Source organism: Nuphar pumila, chromosome 3, assembly GCF_984573655.1.
Source record: "Nuphar pumila chromosome 3, dmNupPumi1.hap1.1, whole genome shotgun sequence".
Classification (NCBI taxonomy): domain Eukaryota; kingdom Viridiplantae; phylum Streptophyta; class Magnoliopsida; order Nymphaeales; family Nymphaeaceae; genus Nuphar; species Nuphar pumila.
In genome coordinates this window covers 147,442,130-147,463,104 of record NC_143251.1, presented here as the reverse complement: position 1 = coordinate 147,463,104, position 20,975 = coordinate 147,442,130, and the positions used below count along the sequence as shown (strand labels likewise).

The window sequence follows — 20,975 nt, the reverse complement described above, 5'->3', positions numbered from 1 at the left end:
ACAGATATAAAGCGCGACTTGTTGCTCGGGGATTCACACAACAATATGGTGAATATTACGATGAAACTTTTAGTCCAGTAGTCAAAATGGGTACAATTCGTGTCATCATATCCCTAGCAGTCGACCGAGGATGGAGGCTTATCCAGATGGATGTTAAAAATGCATTCTTGCATGGAACTTTAAAGGAAGAAGTGTATATGGAGAAACCTCTTGGTTATGCCGAAAAGGATCCTACTGCCTGGGTGTGCAAACTAAGGAAATCTGTATGGGTTGAAACAGACGTCCCGTTCTTGGTTTGAAAGTTTTTCTATGCAAATTCAAAGCTATGGTTTTAGAAGATGCTCTCTGGACCACTCGCTCTTTATTTACCAAAAGACAGGCATCGTTATACTTCTTATATATGTTGATGACATTGTGATCACTGGGAGCTCAGATAATCATGTGCAAGACATGAAGCAGTTTTTAATGAAAACTTTCAAGATGAAAGATTTAGGGGAGTTGAGGTACTTCCTTGGTGTGGAAGTTGACAGGCAACAAGACACAATGACACTCATGCAACAAAAATACACTTTTGATCTTCTAGAAAGAGCCGGGATGACGAATTGCAAACCAGTCAGCACTCCGAGTGTATTACATCAAAGGCTGAGCTCTGAAGATGGCCATCTCTGTGTCAACCCAACAACGTATAGAAGCCTTGTGGGGATGTTGCAGTGTTAAAATGTAAAACTGTACATATATGTATATATAATAATATTATATTATTATATATATAAATACATTTTTAATTTCTTTCTTTTCTGTATTTTTTTTCCTTTATTTTTATTTTTTGTCTTTATGTCATCTAGTTCAGTTTGAACTAGAATGACTGTTGCTAGTCAAGTCCTGTCCAGACTTGACTAGCAATAGAGCTGTTGGACTGTGCTCAACAGCTCTATTGAGTCCTCTTTCAGCTGTGTATATAAAGGGGTGCAGCCCCTCTTGTATTTCACTCCAATGCTTCTTAAGCAATTGGTTTTTCATATCAATAAAGAATACATTTTTATTTTTATTTTGTTTCCAGTTATACCCTTTTTAAGGGTTATGCTTTAGTGTCATTCTTGACACTTGCTCTTGTTAATCAAAGCTCGTGTTTCGAAGATCCCCATTTCATTTCATGGTATCAGAGCCGCGGAAGTACTAAATCTTGAGGAAAAGCTGCCTCGGTTTCCGTGCCTGTTTGCAAAAGTGTTCGCCACTTGAAGAGAAGTGTTTTATCACTTCATTGGAGAAGATTTCACATCTTGTTGTATTGTTTTTTTTTTCTTTCTTTCTCATTTTCCTTCTTGTTTCTCTTCTATCCCTATTCTTTCTCTCCTTGTAATCGATGGATGACAATGATAAAGTCACCATCATGCCTATGAAACTAAGCGATACGAACTATGTAACATGGGCTTCAATCATGAAGCACCATATATGGGGAAAAGGCTTATGGGGGATTGTGGATGGTTCCGATTCGGAACCTAAGCTATCTCTTACTAAAAAGGAGGGAGATAAAGACGTCCCTCTATCGGAAGAAGAGAAAATCAAGGCTATTGCCTCATACGAGAAGAAATGGAAAGAATGGAGAATATCTCATGCGAAGATAATGTCATGGCTTATCAATAGCGTTGACATTAAAAAATGCTCAAGTCTTGCCAAATTTGATCATGCCGATAAGGCATGGGAATACCTTAAGAATATGTATTCCCTTAAAGATATTGCACACGTGTGCAACCTCCAAGAAAAAGTTCGAATGATGACACAAGGAGACAAAACTATTCGTGAATATTACAATGGGTTGTCCGAACTTTGGGAAGAACTTTCCCTTTTAGAACCAAAGTGGCATTGTGCCGAAGACATCGAGCTTCGTCAGAAACAACTCGATGTTGAACATTTTTTCCAGTTTATCACTGGATTAAGGCCGGAATTTGAAACCACTAAATCGGCCCTACTTCACCGGGGAAAAATTTCTTCTATTGTTGAAACTATTGAAGAGTTAACAATGGAAGAAAATCGTCTCCGAAAAGGTTCTTTAAAAATTGAAGATGATTCCGTTTTAGCCGTGTCTAGACCAGGGAATCATGTTCGATCATATAGGCCTCCTCACTTTAACCGACAAAATGGTGACTATGATAAGAAGAAAGTTATTTGTCATCACTGTCATGAACCGGGACACTACAGGCCACAATGTCCCAAACTTAAGGAGCTGAGAGAAAAAAGAGCTGCAATTGCTGGATCGGAGCCTAAAGATCAGGATGCACCAGTTTCCCTGGCCCAACTAATGGAGATCCTTCAGCCTCTCATCAAAGGTGCCTCTTCCTCATCTGAAGCTTCAACCGGCGCAGCAGCCTCATCTTTTTCTGATTTAGGTAAAATTTCTTGGCTTCTTGACTCTGGTGCATCTTTTCATATGACCCCAAATAATCAAAGTCTATCCAAATGTGTTAAAAATAAAACAAGTGTGTCAAAGGTCTTTACTGCTGATGGGACTTCTCTTGAAATAGAAGGAATAGGAGATTTTGAAAAAATTTATAAAACAAAAAATTTTTTTATTCCAGAAATTAGACATGTTCCCAAATTAAATTTAAATCTTTTATCTGTATCTCAAATTTTTGATTATGGGCGTAATATTTCTTTTTCTTCTCATGGTTGTTGGGTACAGGATCGCCAGTCAGGCAAGCTGATTGGGGAAGGCCATAGAGAAGGAGGACTCTATTACATGGATTTTTTGGAAATGCCGAAGAAAGCTTTTTGTTATAATATTCAAAAAATAGAGTTGGAACTGTGGCATAAGAGACTTGGTCACCCACATATAGCCAAAATCCAACATTTTCCAAATCTAGGGAAATTTTGTAACTCTGAATCATTTGATTGTAAAGATTGTATTCTCGGCAAAATGAAAAGATTACCATTTCAGAACAGAACCTTTTTCTCTTCAAGACCACTTGAATTAATACACTCGGATGTTTGGGGTCCTGCACCAGTAATTTCTAAAGGAGGATTTGTTTACTATGTTATTTTTGTCGATGATTTCTCCCGACATACGTGGATGTACTTTCTCAAACATAAGTCTGAAGTATTTTCATACTTTCAAACTTTTCATAATATGGTTAAAAACAAATTTCAAAATGATATTACTATTTTTCGCACAGATTCAGGGGGAGAGTTTTTATCCACAGATTTTCAAAATTATCTTAAATTGCATGGCATCACACATCAAAGATCTTGTCCTTATACACCTCAACAAAATGGACTGGCAGAACGAAAACATCGTCATATTATAGAAACCACTAGAACTTTATTAATAGCAAATCAAGTCCCTAAAGACTTTTGGGCAGAAGCTGCCTTAACTGCCACCTATCTCATTAATAGGATGCCATCTTCTTCGTTACAAAATATCACTCCCATTGAAAAACTTATGAACATTTCTCCAGACTACTCTAGATTAAGAATATTTGGGTGCAAATGTTTCATATTTACTGACAAAAATGATAAACTTTCCCCTCGTGCGATTCCCTGTGCCTTTTTAGGATATGCTGAAAACCAGAAAGGTTATAGATGTTTTGACTTCAAAAATAATAAACTATATGTGTCTAGAAATGTTTCCTTTCTTGAAAAGAAGAGCTTCTTTGATTTTAGAAAATTAAAAGACGTCACTGAGTACTCCTTTTTGCTAGATCTAACATCAACATCTGATGAATATGACCTTGATTGTAACTTTGATGATGATCCAAGAATTATTGATCTTAATGTTGAAAATGAAGAAGTTCATAGAGATACTAGTATTCAATATTCCAGGCGACAAGAGTCTAATACTCCATGTGCACTTGAGAAATATTCTAACATTCCAACTAGACAATCATCCCAAATCTCGAGGCCTCCAGAAAAGTTTGTATCATACGAGTCTTTCTCACCCACATATAGGGCAGTTATTGCATTAATTCACTCATATGAAGAACCATCTACATATTTTCAAGCAAAAAATGATATCAAATGGATAGAAGCCATGAAAGTTGAATTAGATGCACTTGAAAAGGCTTCTACATGGAATATTCAAGATCTTCCTCCAGGGAAGAAAACTATAGGATGTCGATGGGTTTATAAAATTAAAACCAAGAGTGATGGTACTCTTGAAAGATATAAAGCCCGTTTAGTAGCCAAAGGTTATGCCCAAGAATATGGGATTGATTATGAAGAAACCTTTGCTCCGGTGGCTCGTATGACTACTGTCCGAACCTTAATTGCCATAGCTTCTATCAAAAAATGGTCTATTTTTCAAATGGATGTCAAAAATGCTTTTTTAAATGGAAAGCTAGTTGAAGAAGTATATATGGAACCCCCTCCTGGTCTAAGTATTCCTAAGGGTAAAGTCCTTCGCTTAGAAAAAGCTCTTTATGGACTTAAACAAGCACCAAAAGCTTGGTATGATAGGTTTAGTCGTGTTATGATTGATATTGGTTTTCAATTCTGTTTAACTGACACTGCTTTGTTTATTAAGAATTCTGATGCAGGAATCATTGTGCTTCTTCTTTATGTGGATGATATGATCATCACCGGAAGCGATAAACAGGGAGTTGAAACAATCAAAACACTTCTTAAATCTCATTTTGAAATGACTGATTTGGGCTTGTTGAGATATTTTTTAGGCATTGAAGTTGCTTATTCTCCTAGAGGATATTTATTATCTCAGACTAAATTTGCTTTTGATATTGTTTTCAGGTCTGGTATTACTGATGATAAGAAAGTTGACACTCCAGAAGTTGTTAATGTTAAAATGAAGATTGATGATGGAGAACTTCTTGCAGACCCTACTCCTTACAGACAGCTTGTCGGGGCACTTTCCTATCTATCCATTACCAGACCAGATATAGCACATGCTGTTCATACAGCAAGTCAATTTCAACATGCTCCTACTTCTGTTCATATGGGAGCAGTCATGCGTATTATCAGATACATCAAGTCCTCTCTTTCACGAGGACTTTTCTTATCTTCCTCCTCTTCTCTTGATTTAATTGCATATACTGATGCTGATTGGGGAGGTGATCCCAATAACAGACACTCAACCACTGGCTTTTGTGTCTTTTTAGGGGAATCATTAATCTCGTGGAGGTGTAAAAAGCAGCAGAAGGTATCCCTCTCATCCACCGAAGCTGAATACAGAGCCATGGCAACCACGACCATGGAAGTAGTTTGGCTCCGACGACTGCTTGCTGACATGGGAGTTGAAGCAACAAAGGCTTCACAAATGTGTTGTGACAACAAAAGTGCGATCTACATTGCCAGTAACAGAACATTCCACGAACGCACCAAACACATCGAAATGGATTGTCACTACGTCAGAGAGGAATATCTACACGGGATAATTGATCTGCCATATGTCACTTCAGAATATCAGTTAGCAGACCTCTTTACAAAGCCTCTCGCTGCTCCCCGATTTCACTTTCTCTTAGACAAACTTTCGCTCATTGTACCGTAAGTTTGAGGGGGAGTGTTAAAATGTAAAACTGTACAAATATGTATATATAATAATATTATATTATTATATATATATAAATACATTTTTAATTTCTTTCTTTTCTGTATTTTTTTTCCTTTATTTTTATTTTTTGTCTTTATGTCATCTAGTTCAGTTTGAACTAGAATGACTGTTGCTAGTCAAGTCCTGTCCAGACTTGACTAGCAATAGAGCTGTTGGACTGACACATTCCAACAGCTCTAAATAGAGCTGTTGGACTGTGCCCAACAGCTCTATTGAGTCCTCTTTCAGCTGTGTATATAAAGGGGTGCAGCCCCTCTTGTATTTCACTCCAATGCTTCTTAAGCAATTGGTTTTTCATATCAATAAAGAATACATTTTTATTTTTATTTTGTTTCCAGTTATACCCTTTTTAAGGGTTATGCTTTAGTGTCATTCTTGACACTTGCTCTTGTTAATCAAAGCTCGTGTTTCGAAGATCCCCATTTCATTTCATTGCAGTACTTGACTTTTACCAGACCTGATATAGTTTATGTTGTCAATCAGGTATCCCAGTTTGTGCATGCTCCAACGGAAGGTCATATGGAAGCTGTGAAGCGCATTTTACGATATTTAAAAGGAACTATAGGAGATGGACTTGTTTATCGCAAGAACGATAACCTGCATAGAGGGCATGAACTCATCACTTATACAGACGCAGATTGGGCAGGGGATCCAGATGAAAGACGATATGTCTCTGGATATTGTGTATATATTGGACACAATTTAGTGTCCTGGAGTAGCAGAAAACAAAAGGCAGTGGCACGGTCAAGTACAGAGGCTGAATACAGGTCGATGGCTGCAGGCACGGCAGACGCTACATGGATTAGACACTTATTGAGTGATCTTGGAGAGACAATTATTCGATCATTTCTTCTATGTGACAATCAAAGCGCAATAAACATTGCATGTAATCCTATTCAGCATAGCAGAACGAAGCACATTGAGATTGATCAACATTTTATACGGTAGAAAGTCGAGATGAAGGAGATAGAACTACGTCATGTTCGAACAGAAGATCAAGTGGCAGACTTATTTACCAAGGGGTTAACAGGACATCAATTTTGGTATTTGAAGAGCAAGTTTTACATGCTCCAAGACCACGTACAACTTGAGGGAGGGTGTTAAAATATGGTATGCGTATGGATCTGGATCCAGATCCATACGCACGTTATGTTTTAACTTTTAACACATGCTCAATGCCATTTCATTAATGGCATGTCTGTAATTTTTCTAGCTATTGTATTTTTCCCTATTTATAATGTTTAGGGCTGGGAGGTTGGGTTAACATGCGCCGCCCCCAGCCATTGTGAACCTCCCTCTTCTCTCTCTCTCTTCTTAGTTTCTGCAGTGAAGGCTGAGCCCACACAGAATCTTTTATTTCATAGGGCAAAAATTTTAAAAAAAAATCCAAAAAATGAACCAAAATGACCCTGGGTGCGTTGACTGCACCCAGGGTCGGGTTGACTGCACCGGGTGCCGCACCCGCGTCGCGTCGACGCGGGTGCGGCACCTGTCTGGCCGAATCCCTGTGACATAGATGCACATCATATGGCCAAGCCACTTCGCAAAGTAGATATTCTTCATGCTTTCCTATGCAATCTAATGTAGAGTTTGTCTGCATTGGAACTCTCTAAATCTATGTGGATCAGTGTGTATTGTATTTCTTAGAATCCGTGTTTTTTTTTCTCCTTTAATGCCACATTTTCACACACATAAGTTTCTTGGAACTGCTTATTTAATATAATAAATCATTTTTGGCCAAAGGGAATAAAATGTTTTGCTTGAGGGAAGTATTTTAAGTATTTGAACCTTGACACTTGACTCTGTCAAGGAGTTAAGAGGCATTTGGTTTAACATTGATATCTTTTTCAGTCAATCAATGACTGAAAATTCTATATGATACTACTATATTATTATTATTTTTTTAAATAAAAAATTATTTTTTAAAGTTGTTATATTATATGATACTACTATCAAAAATTTTAACTAAGTTCTTTTATTTTGAAAAACATAAAGCATGTGTTCAATGTTCATATAATACTCATGGGACCTAAAATAATTTAATTATTTTACATTGGTATCATTTTATTTTAACTTCCACACTTGACTTAGGTTTGCTCCTGTAAACCATGAATGTTTTTTACACCATCTTTTAGTTATTACAAATGAAGATGAAGATCAACAAAAAATATAATAACAAAAACATGTTTGCCAGAAATACAAAATACGACCTTCACCACAACTAAACTCTTCTTAAACAGAGAAGGCCTACAGATGCTATGAATTTCAGATACCCTATTTTTTATATGCTGAAAAAGGAAGATAATAATCAAAGTAAGCTCAATATCTTTAACACCAATAACTGAATTGTTGCATAAACATTCCAGAACAAATTGGAAAAACAATGCTTGACCATGTTTAATATCAACAACTGAATTCTTCCAAACAAACAAAACCTGAAGAAATTTTCTAATTGAGCATACCTTGGTTTTGCAAAATCCAGTCATGCGCAAGAATCCTTTGTAATTATTTATAGGCATGATACCCGGTACAATTGGGCAAGTTATACCAATTTGTCGACAGTCATTCACGAACTTCAAGAAGATGTCAGTATCATAAAAAAGCTGGGTAATAATCAGATCACTGCCAGCATCAACCTATAAAAAGATATTCAACTTAAGAATAAACAAACAAGCATCATCGTCATGTAACTTAAACCTATAGAAGCCTCACATGGCAATCATGAAAGAGAATGCAAAACAAAAAGAACTATGTTGTTTCTATAGCTTGTGAAAGGCATGGCTGAAACTAGAATCAATGAAAAAACTGAGTGCTGTTAGGGAATTCGACATCAGAAGGAAACAGAAGAATCAGAGTGGTTGCTGGAATCAAGGATTCCTAAAATCATTTTTGTTGTTTGCGATAAAAGAACTGAAGGAAATGAAAAAATAGGCATGAAATCTGCCCACATAAATTCTTTCATTTCCACTATTTTGGATTTCTCCAAAAGGAAGAGATAATTGACATTTCTTTCTCTGACCCAAAATTTGATCCAGTTATTTTTAAAAGATTTTAATCTATCTTTGTTCATTCTTCATCTCCCATTATCTTCCAAACAAGATAGAGAATTGAAAAGAACATGTAAGCGAGATATTTTGGAAAATCACAAAAGTGCTGCATTACAAGAAAAAGAATCTCAATTGTCTCCAAATGCATAGTATTTATTCTGAACCTGAACACAGATTTGAAAGAAATCTTGATTCAAAACAAAGTCTGCATCTGAAGAGTCTGATCAGTGATCATATGTCTGAATTTGATCTAAAGACATTCTGACTAGATTTGAGCACCATATTTTCATTCCAAAAAAATTTGAACTCCATATCCAAAAACTAGTTTATCAGATTCAAATCAGAGGTCATATCTGATCCATTAAGGCTCTAATTCCCGAAAACTCCTTTGAGAAATATAACCCCTATCATCACCATCATCCAAAAAAACTGTTGGAACTGTTCAACTCAGGCTAATGCACCCCTATGTTTGTCTAATTGTCTAAATCTCAGTAAAGTTTAAGGAATATACCCCTTATCATTTTCATCATCATCCAAAAAAGCCTGTCAGAGCTGTCCAAGTCAGGCCAACCATGGTTTACCTTTTCAAAAATTTCGCCCACCCTCCTAACAGCAATAATCATTACAGGACCATTAAAAGGTAAAAGAGTACAGAAGGACTAGTAAATCGATGCCTTATTTTACTGTTTTGATGAAAGGCACCTTATATTTAGAATGAGAAATGAAATCAAACAGGGCATTTAGTGTCCCTCAATCTTGAGCACTATTTTGTAGGGTAGCATAGTGTATGTGTCTTAAATGGTTACAAGTAATACATAAAAATAATGTACAAATGTACAGAAATGAAAATAACAAATGGATGAAGAAGACTAGCAGAGCCACTCTTGAGTGCTATTTTGTAGAGTAGAATAGAGTTAAGATGTACATACGAATGAAAACATCAATATCCAATCAAAAGAGAAAGTAAAATACACTTAGGCCTTATTTTATGTTTCTTCTTTATTAATAATAAATAAAAATAACATTTATAAGTATTTATGAACAATAAACAGAAACAAACTAGTGTTGTTTGGATGACAATTTAATTGAAATGGTTTCTAAATATGAATGTGCTTCAATATATATAGATTGCACTTAGGTTGGATCCAATTAACCCAATGACTTTACCAAATCTAAAATCAGCACCACAAATCTAATGCAGGTCTGAATCATCTAGATCAAAGTTGAGGATGAGTGGATTTACATCGGTTCTGTTTTGGTTCAAATGGGCTCAATTCAAAACCTATACAGAGCTTTGCTAGTTCCTATCTAAATTGATGCAGGAACTACACGTGTAAATTTTTTTGTCAAAAACTTAAGTGGATCAACATATGGATCCACACTAGATCCATGAGTTGTGTCTGGCTTAACCATGGGTCAAAGGGGTCTAATGTCAGACATAAAAAGTTCTGTATCAACCTAGAGCAAATTGGGTTGAATTTATGATGATAGCACATTCTAAGCAGATAGCATAAATATAAATGGGAAAAATTGAAGATATTCATGCTCCCACCCCTCTCCCTTGATTATAAAACGGGAAGTGTTTTACTTTATTTTTATTTTGTTTATTAAATAGAGATAAATAACAAGTTTATCAAACAACAATCCTGTTTATAAGTACAACTAAACTGTGCTGTTGCCAAATGACTAATAAATGGGATATGTTTGAGGAGAAATTCAGCTTAGCAGGTGAAAATTGATAAGACCGGCAACATACGCATGTCACACAATTAGTTAACAAGCCAATTTAAGTTGTCCCCACAGTCACCAGTATCAGTCTCGGCATATCCTAGCATTGTTTTTTCTCAAGAGAATTAAAAATAAGTGGTTTTTTTCAAGGCCTTGGACATTTTTAAAATTAAATAATGATATTGAACATTTCAAAAAACAAATTCTTGAATTTCTCAACAACATATTGAAATAAGGTCATGATATATTGCAATACTCCAACATATCATGATATTTCCCTTTTTTGTATATCACTAGTATTGGTGACTATGGTTCTCTTTAATCACATCATATCACATACTGCTGGAAGCTTCTTTCTTTGTTTCCTTCTCTTTTACCTTCTTCTTTTGTTTTTCTTTTTTCTTTTTTCTTTTTAACATAGCACATAGCATCTAGAGGGGCGGGTATAATAATGATGTTGGTAATGTATTTTCGAGAGTTCAGATGAACCAAATTTAGTCTTCCATAAGAAATATATGACAAAAGGTGCTGCAAAAGAACCAAGATAATACCAGCCATGCTGCAAAAGAACCAAGACAACACCAGTCTTGGCTTCTAAGCATCAGTGCCTGCTCAAGCTCATAAGAAGCATTAGCTTGATTGTTAATCAAGTTCCTCCTTCCATGAGCTTGAGTTTACAAAACTTTCAAAAACAATCTTTTTAGCATTTTGATTTTATGAAGAAAATGGAGGCAAGAAGAATCAGAACCATGACATCTTGTACACCTCAACCAATTGCACTTCATGTAATGGTTGATATGTAAACTAAGCACATAGTTGTATACTTTCTTAAAGCATATCTATCAAGCTGAGGAAGGAGTTGCTCAAGCTCAGGGAGTCTCTAAGACCAAACAAAATGGTTTTGAGCTCTGTTTGCCAAGCCTATTTTCTTAAGCTCAAAAGAGCTCTTGACAAGCTACATCCGAGCAGTTCACAGGCAGCTGGTTACTTTACCACCCCTAAATTTCATTGGATCAAGCCACTAACCATTTCTGAAATGACTGATTCCTGATTTGAAAAGATTCAATCCTTCCTTTTCATCAAAAATATATTTGGTTCATTGTTCCAATGGCAAGCAACGAGGCTGCGGCCCAGTTAGTGGATACATAGTTGACTTCCCACAGAGACACTGGATCTCCCCTAAATAGATACACCTAATGAAAGGACAACCACAATGTCTGGAAGAGTCAGACTCGTTTTTCAGAGTATCCACAACAGTGTGCAATGCAAACAGCACCCAGTGCAAAGACAAGGAGAATCATCCTGCTTGCCACAAACACCAAAGACAAACTAATGCTGAAGAGGAATAAAAGCTCACACAAAGCAACTACAAGGCAGCCGCCTATGCTTAAAATGGGAAATTTTTTCATAAAAGAAATTCAAGAACCTGAACAAGACATGAAAGACATGAAAATTAGAAAGGTCTTCCATGCATCTCCAACTTTCTAGTTTTGTCAAAACTTAATGCCATTAGTGCTTCTATTCATTATATCCCTGAGTTAGTGTGCCTCTACAAAGTACAGCCAGCCATGTCATGCATCATTATCACAGTTAAAAAGAAAAGTGTCCAATCACCTTCCTCTTCAAGTAAGCAAGATCACTTTGATAACCTTCCTCAGAAACTCCGCCATCAGTTGTTATCATATCAGGGTGAGCCTCTGAAATGCATGAAATATTTCACAAGGGAAATGCAAAAAAAAATGAAGGAAGAGGTCGGTACTGCACACTGGATGGTATTTGGTATATAAGAGATAAATGAATACTGACCTGGGTAACCAGCAACAGTGATGCCAAAGTAATCGCCATATTTGGCACGTATATGCCTCACCTACACAAAAGTTGCCAATCACGTTCAATTAAGAAGATAAAGACATTGATCGTACTTGGAAGCAAGGGGAAGAAGAGAAGGAACACCTAATTACATGTCAAAAGAAGGAACTAGCTTAAGACATTGAAATCTTAAGTTCATTTCCTGAGCTCTGATGGTAGTAACTTTGTTAAAAAAGGAATGGCCCCGATTGCTCAGTAAATCTAAAAGAAGTTCATTCTATCCACACAAAATATTGGTTGAGATCGCACACGTAGTACATGAACTCATTCAAAATCACAATTTAAACTTTTATGGTGGATATGCAAGTACATGAACAATGTAAGCAGTCGTTAAAACGGGGGAGACGTTGTGGCTCCGACAGCAGAAATACATTTCTTATTCAATCAAGGACTGTTAGCAAACAATATTCTCTACAACGGATAACAGAAAATATAAAATTAATTATGGCACTAAACCAGAAAGAGTCATGGTCGAACCAAGGAAAGATCTACGAAATATAAGTGCAATTCTTCACTTGCCGTCAACCAAGGGAAGGTGCAACACAGAATCGTCAATATGAAAATGCAAGAGAAGGAAGAGGCGTTGAGTACCAGATCAAGTGCGCACGCAAAACCACCTTCCACCTGCACAAACTTATCCTGCCCATGAGGAGGATCTCCACGGAGGGCCAACACATTCTGGATGCCGTTGGATTTAATGGTATCCAGGGCATGATCGATCTTATCAACCGGCATGTTCGTGCAAGTCAGATGCATCATCGTCTCCACGCAGATCTACAATAACGATCACGGATCTATTGTCAGATATGCGTCCAAATCGATCAACGGCAAGATCTAGGCTTGGTTTTTATGCATAACAAGAAGAAGATATCCCGTTGATTGGGAAAGGGACCAACGGTATAAACAGCAGTACGCGAAGCGAGCAATAACCAAGCGAGCCAAGAAGGCGAAAAGGAATTTCCATAATGCAGGACGGATTCGTTCGTCTGCCCTCCTTTTGGATCCGGAAGGAGGGGGACGGTACGAAGAAGAGGAGGATTTTACCATGTTTTGCATCTTGTTGGAGATTTCGAGAGTGAGATCCGCCGTGGATCCGCCGGCTCCCCAAGTGATGTCGCAGAAAGATGGGTTGTGAGCCACCATCCTCTCCATCCTCTCAAACAGATTGTCCACCCCATCCTCAGTCCTGGGTGGGAAGTACTCGAAGGAGAAGATTACTCTATCCTCCTTGGCAGCTTCCCTGATCTTCTCGATCACCTTCATCTTTCTGCTTTTTTGGCTCTTCTGTTCACCTTTTCACAGAAGAAAGAAGAGATCTGTAAAGAGGAACTCAAGGAAGGAGGGGAGAATTGCAGGCTGCGATCACCAGAGAGAGAGAGAGAGAGATCCAGTCCAACACCACCTCCTTACCTTACCCACCCTCTCGTTCGCGCGCCCTTGTGGGAACGAATGTATGTAGTTATATACTCAGCCTACTAGGAAGGAGGGGAAGTGAATTTCTAAGTTCACTCAACAACCGCGCCGACAGTGTCCCTTTCAACTGCCAGCGAGTCTGTGACCCGTAAATATTTTAGGTTTTTTGCAAAGTGGTCCCTTTCTTATTAGAAATTTTCAAAACAGTCCTCTTTTTATGCCATTTTCCAAACCAGTCCTATATTGCAAATTAGTCGATGAGTTTAACAAGTGTTAGTTTAACTGTTAAGCAGTTGAATTGACAATTTTGCGCTTATAAGAGGACAAATTTGCAAAATGTTAAATAATCGGTAGAATGTCGTATTTTTGCATTCTTGGGACTTTCCTTTGATTTTCCCTTTTAAATCTCCACAATCCATGCTGTCCGAAATATCACCACCATGTTCCAAAATATCAGCGTTATTTTTAAGAATATCTTGAAATAATCATGATATTTTGATTGACATTTTAAACAAGCCAAAATAATACGACATTAACATTTATTTTACCACAATATCAGCTGTTTAACAAGGAAAAGCAATATTCTTTATTTTCTAAATATTTTTTATTTAATGCATTTTTTTATGATTTATTTATTTACTTAACTAACCATTTATTTTCCCTGATTTTTGTTGATAAAACATCAAAAAAAGAGAACATTTTAGACTGTTTGGAAGCCTGTTATGGGAGGAGTTGGGATGTAACTGGAGGCAGTTATATGATGTGGCACTGAATATGGGTAATTGGCTGATGTTTGGGAAGAGTTAGAGGGAGGCCAGATCTTCCAATGGGAATTTGCTGACTTCAACTCCAAAATATCCATTTGAACTCCTCTTAAAAAGAACAGGTATTTTAACTCCTTGAGTCGCGAGGATTCTGATGGGTTCCTAAATTTCTAATGGTTCAAAAATTTTACCTCAGTTTACTCCATTAAATCTTATATTCGCCTATTTTACCTCATTATTAACTGCAATGATGGTGCAGTTAAGAGGCTAGCAACTAGAGGTTGATAATGAGCCGACCCAGCCCATCAATAGACCGGGTCAATTGAGTTGTTGACCAGCCCCGTTAAAGCTTGGCCCATAAATTGAAGGGCTAGGCTAACAGCCCGCTTTGGGCCGGCCCGTTGGGAAAACCTTGGCCCATGGCTCACCCGTTATGCTCATGGGCCTAATAGAGTCGAGTCTGGTGTATTATATTATATATACATAATATATATGCATACATAATATTATGTATTTTTTTTATTATTATTATATATATGTGTGTGTATTATACAAAAATATATACATATAGGCTTAGTTGGGCTGCAGCCCAACCCGTTTCGCGCGAGCTTAAGCCTAATTTATAAGCCCTAGCTCGGCCCAAATACCATGCTACAAGTTTCAAAACAGGATGAGAAATCAGGAGTAGTTATAAGCTTGAATCCTTGAGGGAGTTGTTTATGCTTCCAAATAAAAGAGAGAATCCACAACTCTTTCCAAATCCATTTTAAAGCATGTTTTTGTTATTTATTCATACTTAATACTTGTTTATTGTTAAGGAAGCATGACTTGTGCATGTCTAATATATGCATTATATATTATTTAAGTTATGCATGATATTTAAGCATGAATTATGACTAAATTCATGACATTTGTGATGTGTTTTCATTAAAATTTATTTATGCATATAAGTTGAAGCATGAACTTATATTTTTTGATGATATAATACATATTTTGTCATAAATATACATGCATTATTATTTGTGCATGGATATGCTCCATAATACGAATATGTTTGCAGTAAAAGATCTTGATTAACTAACTCATGGAATCACCAAAGTGATCTGAGTTGTGTTGATTGAAGATTCTTTAGACCATATTAAGATTCAGTATTATTACTATATGTGACTTTATGAAACAATGATTCTACCCAAAGGTAGGTTATTGTGTTCCAAATTCACATAGGGTGTAATAATAGATGTGTATACCAGAGCCCATAAAGCATGTTCGTACTCAAAGGTACATTGTTGAATTACCTCTAGTTATATGATCGGTTAGTTTCACCAAATAAAGTTAATTTCCTGAGAATTGATGAGACAAAATAACTATGAGTATTATCATTTGAGCAATTATGTTTGTCTCAGAAAAGGTAAATATTAAAGGGTCTTAGTTTTTACCTTTTCTTTTTCAACCTGAGTCTCGTTTGAGCAATTATAAGGTATTTTCTTTTCATTCATTGTTGTATCAGGTTCTTAAATCATTAACAATTCTAGTAACATCCTCATGTTAGATATATCTAAATTCTCAAATTGTAAAGAAATAATATTATTTACTCTCGGTTATATGAACCTAGATTTGACCCTTAGGATTGATGAATCTCCCACTCTTACAGAGCATAGTACATTCAAACAGAAGGCTACCTCTGAGAGGTGGGAGGGTTCGAATAGAGTTAACTTGTTGCTTTTGCAATCTAGAGTGGCTAAGAATATTCGATGTGCTATCTTGCACTATAGAATAGTGAAAGAATTCTTGGGAGCCATTGAGACTCAGTTCGTCAGTTCTAATAAAGCTAGGGTCAATACACTAATATTCAAGTTGGTGTCTATGAAATATTCTGAAGAGCGACATAATCGGTAGCACATCTTGAAGATGAGAAACATTGCATCTCAGCTGAATGACATGAAGTTCACTATTTAATACTCCTTCTTAGTCCATCTGATTTTGACCTCACTGCCTAGTGAATATGGACTCTTTAAGATCTCTTACAACACACATAATAATGAGTGATCTTTGAATGACCTCTTGACCAAGTGTATTGAAGAGAAAGAAAGAGTGAAGGCTGATAGGGTGTTGAGTGCACATATGGTCTCTCATTAAGAAAAACATAGGCAAGGAGCAAATAAAAGTTTCTTAAAGAAAAAGAACAAGAAGAAAACCTCTGGAAAGAGTTCAAACTCTCAGGCGAAAGCCAAATCCTAAGTAAGAGGTTCTTCTATAAAGTATTTCTTCTGCAAGAAGAAGAGACATAAGAAGGTAGACTGCTTGAAGTATAAGAAGTTACTCAAGAATAAAGGTAATAAGTCATTCATTTCTCATGAGTGCAATTTGATCCATGTTCCATTGCATAGTTGATGTATTGATTCTGGTGTCATGGTGCATATTGTCAACTCTTTGCATGCATTTCTGAACAAAAGAGAATCAATAGAGCATGAAAGAAGCATCTTCTCAAGAAATAAGATGTGTTCGCATGTCAAGAATGTTGGGACCTATAGAGTTGTGTTGGAGTCAGGATTCATTTTAGATTTGGTTGATACATTTTATGTTTTATCTTATAGTCAAAATCTTATTTCGATTTCAAAACTTGATAAGTTTGTTTTTGTTTTAAATTTGAAAACTCTAATTATTGTTAAAAAAATTATTTTTATACGTTATGTATATGTGTGTGATGGTTTGTATATTTTGAAAACCAAATTTCAAATTTGAGAATCTCACTCTGTTGAGAACACAATGATTGAAAATAAACATAGCCTAAAGAAGGATCAATTATATTTGCTTTGTTATCGAAGGTTAGGACACATATAAAAAAAGAGAGTCCAAAGACTTGTTAAATATGGAATTCTTGGATCCCTTGATTTCATATATAAGAAAAACGTCAAACGCAATAATAAAAAATTAGAAATTGTGCATACGGATGTTTGCGGACCTGTTTCCCCGTGTTATACCAGTGAAAAATATTTTGTCACCTTTATAGACAATTATTTATGGTATATGTATCTCTACTTATTATTTAAAAAATCAGAAGTCTTTCAGGTTTTTAAGGACTTTAAGAAATAAGTAAAGAAACAAATCAATGAAGTTATTAAAGTGGTTAGGTCTGATAGAGGTGGCAAATATTATGGTAGTTTCATTGAGATGAAACAAAAGGAGGGGTCATTAATGCAGTTTTTAAAAGAGAAAGGTATTGTACTTCAATATACCATGCATGTTAGTGCTTAGCAAAATGGTGTAGGTAAAAGAAGAAATTGTACTTTAAAAAAAATAGTTTAAGCGATGTTGAATCACTAAAATCCTTTCTTAACCTTATGGGGTGAAGATCTTAGGACAATAATGCATATTTTGAATAAGGTTTCTACAAAGGTTGTCCAAAAGACTTCTTACGAGCTTTGGACTGGTAGGAAACCTTCTTTGTCATATATATGCATATAGGGATGTTTAGCTTAAACTAAATTGTATAACCCATATATAAAAGCATTTGATCCTAGGATGACTAGTAGATTTTTCATTGGTTATCTAAAAAGATCAAAGGGCTTTAGGTTTTATTGTTCATCTCATACACCATAAATAGTGAAAACAGATAAAGCAAGATTTTTTAAAATAGTTCTATTGGGATAAATGCATCTAAAAGTTTCAAATTTAAGAAAATGCAGAATTCAAGTTTCATACCTGCAAAGGAAAAAGACCCAATTTTTTCTATCATTGTCCCTTTAAATAATGCCAGAAAAATCTGGTCAATGAACATCAATTTTAAATAGAACAAGTTGTTAATGAGGATATACAACAATAATAGGATGTAAAGATTTATTTTGAACCATCTATGACAATTGTATGAAGGTCTTTGAGGACCATAAAATTTGATATACATCCAGACTATGTGGTGTATTTGCAAGAGCCTAATGATTTCAATATACAACAATAATATGATGCAATGATTCATTTTGAACCATCTGTAACACCTGTATGGAGGTCTATGAGGACCAGAAAATCTGATATTCATCCAGACTATGTGGTGTATTTACAAGAGCCCAATGATTTCATAGACATTGATGATGATTCATTTACCTTTGCAGAAACCATTGAAAGTGAAAGATCAACATATTGGATCAATGTCATGAAAGAAGAGTTTGACTATATGACAATGAACCAAGTATGAGATCTTGTACTTCGACCTGATGGAGTAAGACCTGTTAGTTGTAAGTGGGTTTTTAAGACCAAGGCATACTCCAAAGGTCAAGTGGAGAGGTATAAGGCTAAGCTCATTGCAAAGGGTTTTACACAGATAGAGGGCATTAATTATAATGAGACTTTTTCTTCTATCTCAACTAAAGAATCATTGAGGATAATCATGGCCCTCATAATTCATTTTGATTTAGAGCTACATCAAATAGACGTGAAAACTATTTTTCTGAATAGAGATTTGGAAGATGAGGTATATATATATATATATAACAACCTTCTGGTTTCAATATAGATGACTCATATAATTTAGTTTGTAAATTGAATAAGTCAATTTATGGACTTAAACAAGCCTCCCACCAATGGTATAAAAAGTTTAATCAGGTAATTATGAACTTTGAATTCAATGAAAACATTGTTGACCAGTGCATGTACCTTAAGGCTAGTGGGAGTAAGTTCATAATTTTGGTTTTATATGTTGATGATATTCTTCTTGCAACTAATGATTTGAGCATATTCCATGCGATAAAATATTTTTTTCTCTCATTTTGATATGCACATGGGTGAAGCCATATATATTCTTGGAATTGAGATTCGTTGTGAAAGAACTAAGGGTGTCCTTAACCTCTATGAGAAATTCTATATTCTTAGAGTTCTTAAAAGATATGGAATGAAGAATTTCTCTCCTGGTTTGACAGTCATAGTGAAAGGAAATAAATTGAGCCTTAAGAATTGTCCTCAGGATGATAATGAAAAGGCTCAGATAACAATTGTCCCATATGCTTCGACAATTGGGAGTTTGTAGTACGTGCAGACCTGCACCAGACCAAATATCATATTTGTTGTGGGAATGCTTGGTAGATATTAGTCTAATCCAGGCATTAAGCATTGTAAGGCAACAAAGAAGGTCATGCATTATTTGCAAGGTACAAAAGACTATATGTTGACCTATAGAAAGGTTGACTACCTAGAGGTCATTGGATACTCTAATGCAGATTTGAAAGGATGTATCGATAGTAGAAAGTTCACTACTGAGTACATCTTTCTACTAGCAGGTGGTGTCATCTCATGGAGAAGCGAAAAACAATCTACAACTGTTGTGCATACCATGGAAGCAAAATTCATTGCTCTACATGAGACTTCATCTCATGTCATTTAGATAAGAAGTTTTATTATGGGTCTTAGAATTGTTAACTCTGTTGAGATGCCACTAACGCTTTTTTATGATAATGAAGTTGTTGTGGCCTTCTCGAATAACAACAAGAGCTCAACCTCACATCGACACATGGAGTTAAAGTACTTTGTTGTTAAAGAAGAGAATGAGAATCATCTAGTGTGTATTGATATAATCGAGACAAAAGAAATGATTGTAGATTCTCTTACTAAAGGACTAGCACTGAGATTATATTTTCAACATGTAAAGGGGATGGGTCTCTTTAATTCCTTCTGATGTATGACAATACATTATGATTATATGTGATCACATTTGTGAAATTAAATTGATTATCTATGGCTTTGTATATTATTGATTCTGCATAAAGTATCTTTCACATGGGTAGAGAGAATAACAGAGTAACAATATTAAAGGACCAATAGAATGGGTTAGAGACTAACTTATTCATAAAAGTAATCTTAACATGCTAAAGCACTGAAAATGAATTATATTGTAGTACATGAAAATATGATATTTTATAAAGAGGTGTTTATCTCCATGACTCACATGATTTATTCATGTAATACCATATAGCATGTGTCTTTCCGTGTTAATGGGTCAAGTGGGAGAATGTTAGACATTTTAGATCAGATCCAACCCTAAGTGTGACCCGGTTTGACACAAGACACTAATAAAGGCTTTATTGGAGAATTAGTGGGGAGGGGGTTTCGTGAATATAAAAGGTTCACATTCAATATGGCATATGAAGGGTTCACATACATGAATCCCATGTATGTAACCTCCACTTTTCTCCCACTATAAATTGAGGCATGGTTTCTTCATCAGAGTAACCAAGGTGTCCTCTTTTCTCATTTAGGTTCAGAGTCCTACTCACCATTGACTTGACAACTTGGGCTCATGGTGGGCGTCGATAGGCTGAGGAGAACGTCGTGCACCTGCACCAACGCTCGTCTTATCCATGGCGTTTACCGATATATATTTATTGCGTTTATATTCTGGTTATGGTTTCTATGAACACCAACAATGTAAATCACCATTTTTTCTTGATAGAAAATATTTCTCCACTTACGTAGAGGAATGTTTTTCATCAAAAAGTGTACTTTTAGAAGAAAAAAAATTAGAAAAAGTCTCTCATTTGAAAGAGTCAAAAAAATCGTAAGGTTTTCCCACCTTGTATCACTTTTTTTACATCTTTCACTTACAAACGTGTT

The 20,975-nt window shown here is 35.8% G+C and overlaps 1 protein-coding gene across 1 annotated transcript in view; it reads right to left on the bottom strand.

Moving 5' to 3' along the window:
- LOC149844343 (putative methylenetetrahydrofolate reductase (NADH)) overlaps window positions 1–13,719 on the bottom strand; it is a 36,713-nt gene extending 22,994 nt beyond the window's left edge. Inside the window, exons 1-6 of the mRNA XM_090000513.1 lie at window positions 13,612–13,719; window positions 13,246–13,493; window positions 12,793–12,975; window positions 12,139–12,199; window positions 11,947–12,029; window positions 8,020–8,193 (exon numbers count right to left, since the gene is read on the bottom strand). Coding sequence (XP_089856639.1) covers window positions 8,020–8,193; window positions 11,947–12,029; window positions 12,139–12,199; window positions 12,793–12,975; window positions 13,246–13,464 — 720 coding nt within the window. The 5' untranslated portion in view covers window positions 13,465–13,493; window positions 13,612–13,719. The remainder of the gene's footprint in view (window positions 1–8,019; window positions 8,194–11,946; window positions 12,030–12,138; window positions 12,200–12,792; window positions 12,976–13,245; window positions 13,494–13,611) is intronic.
- Window positions 13,720–20,975: the final 7,256 nt, after the last annotated feature.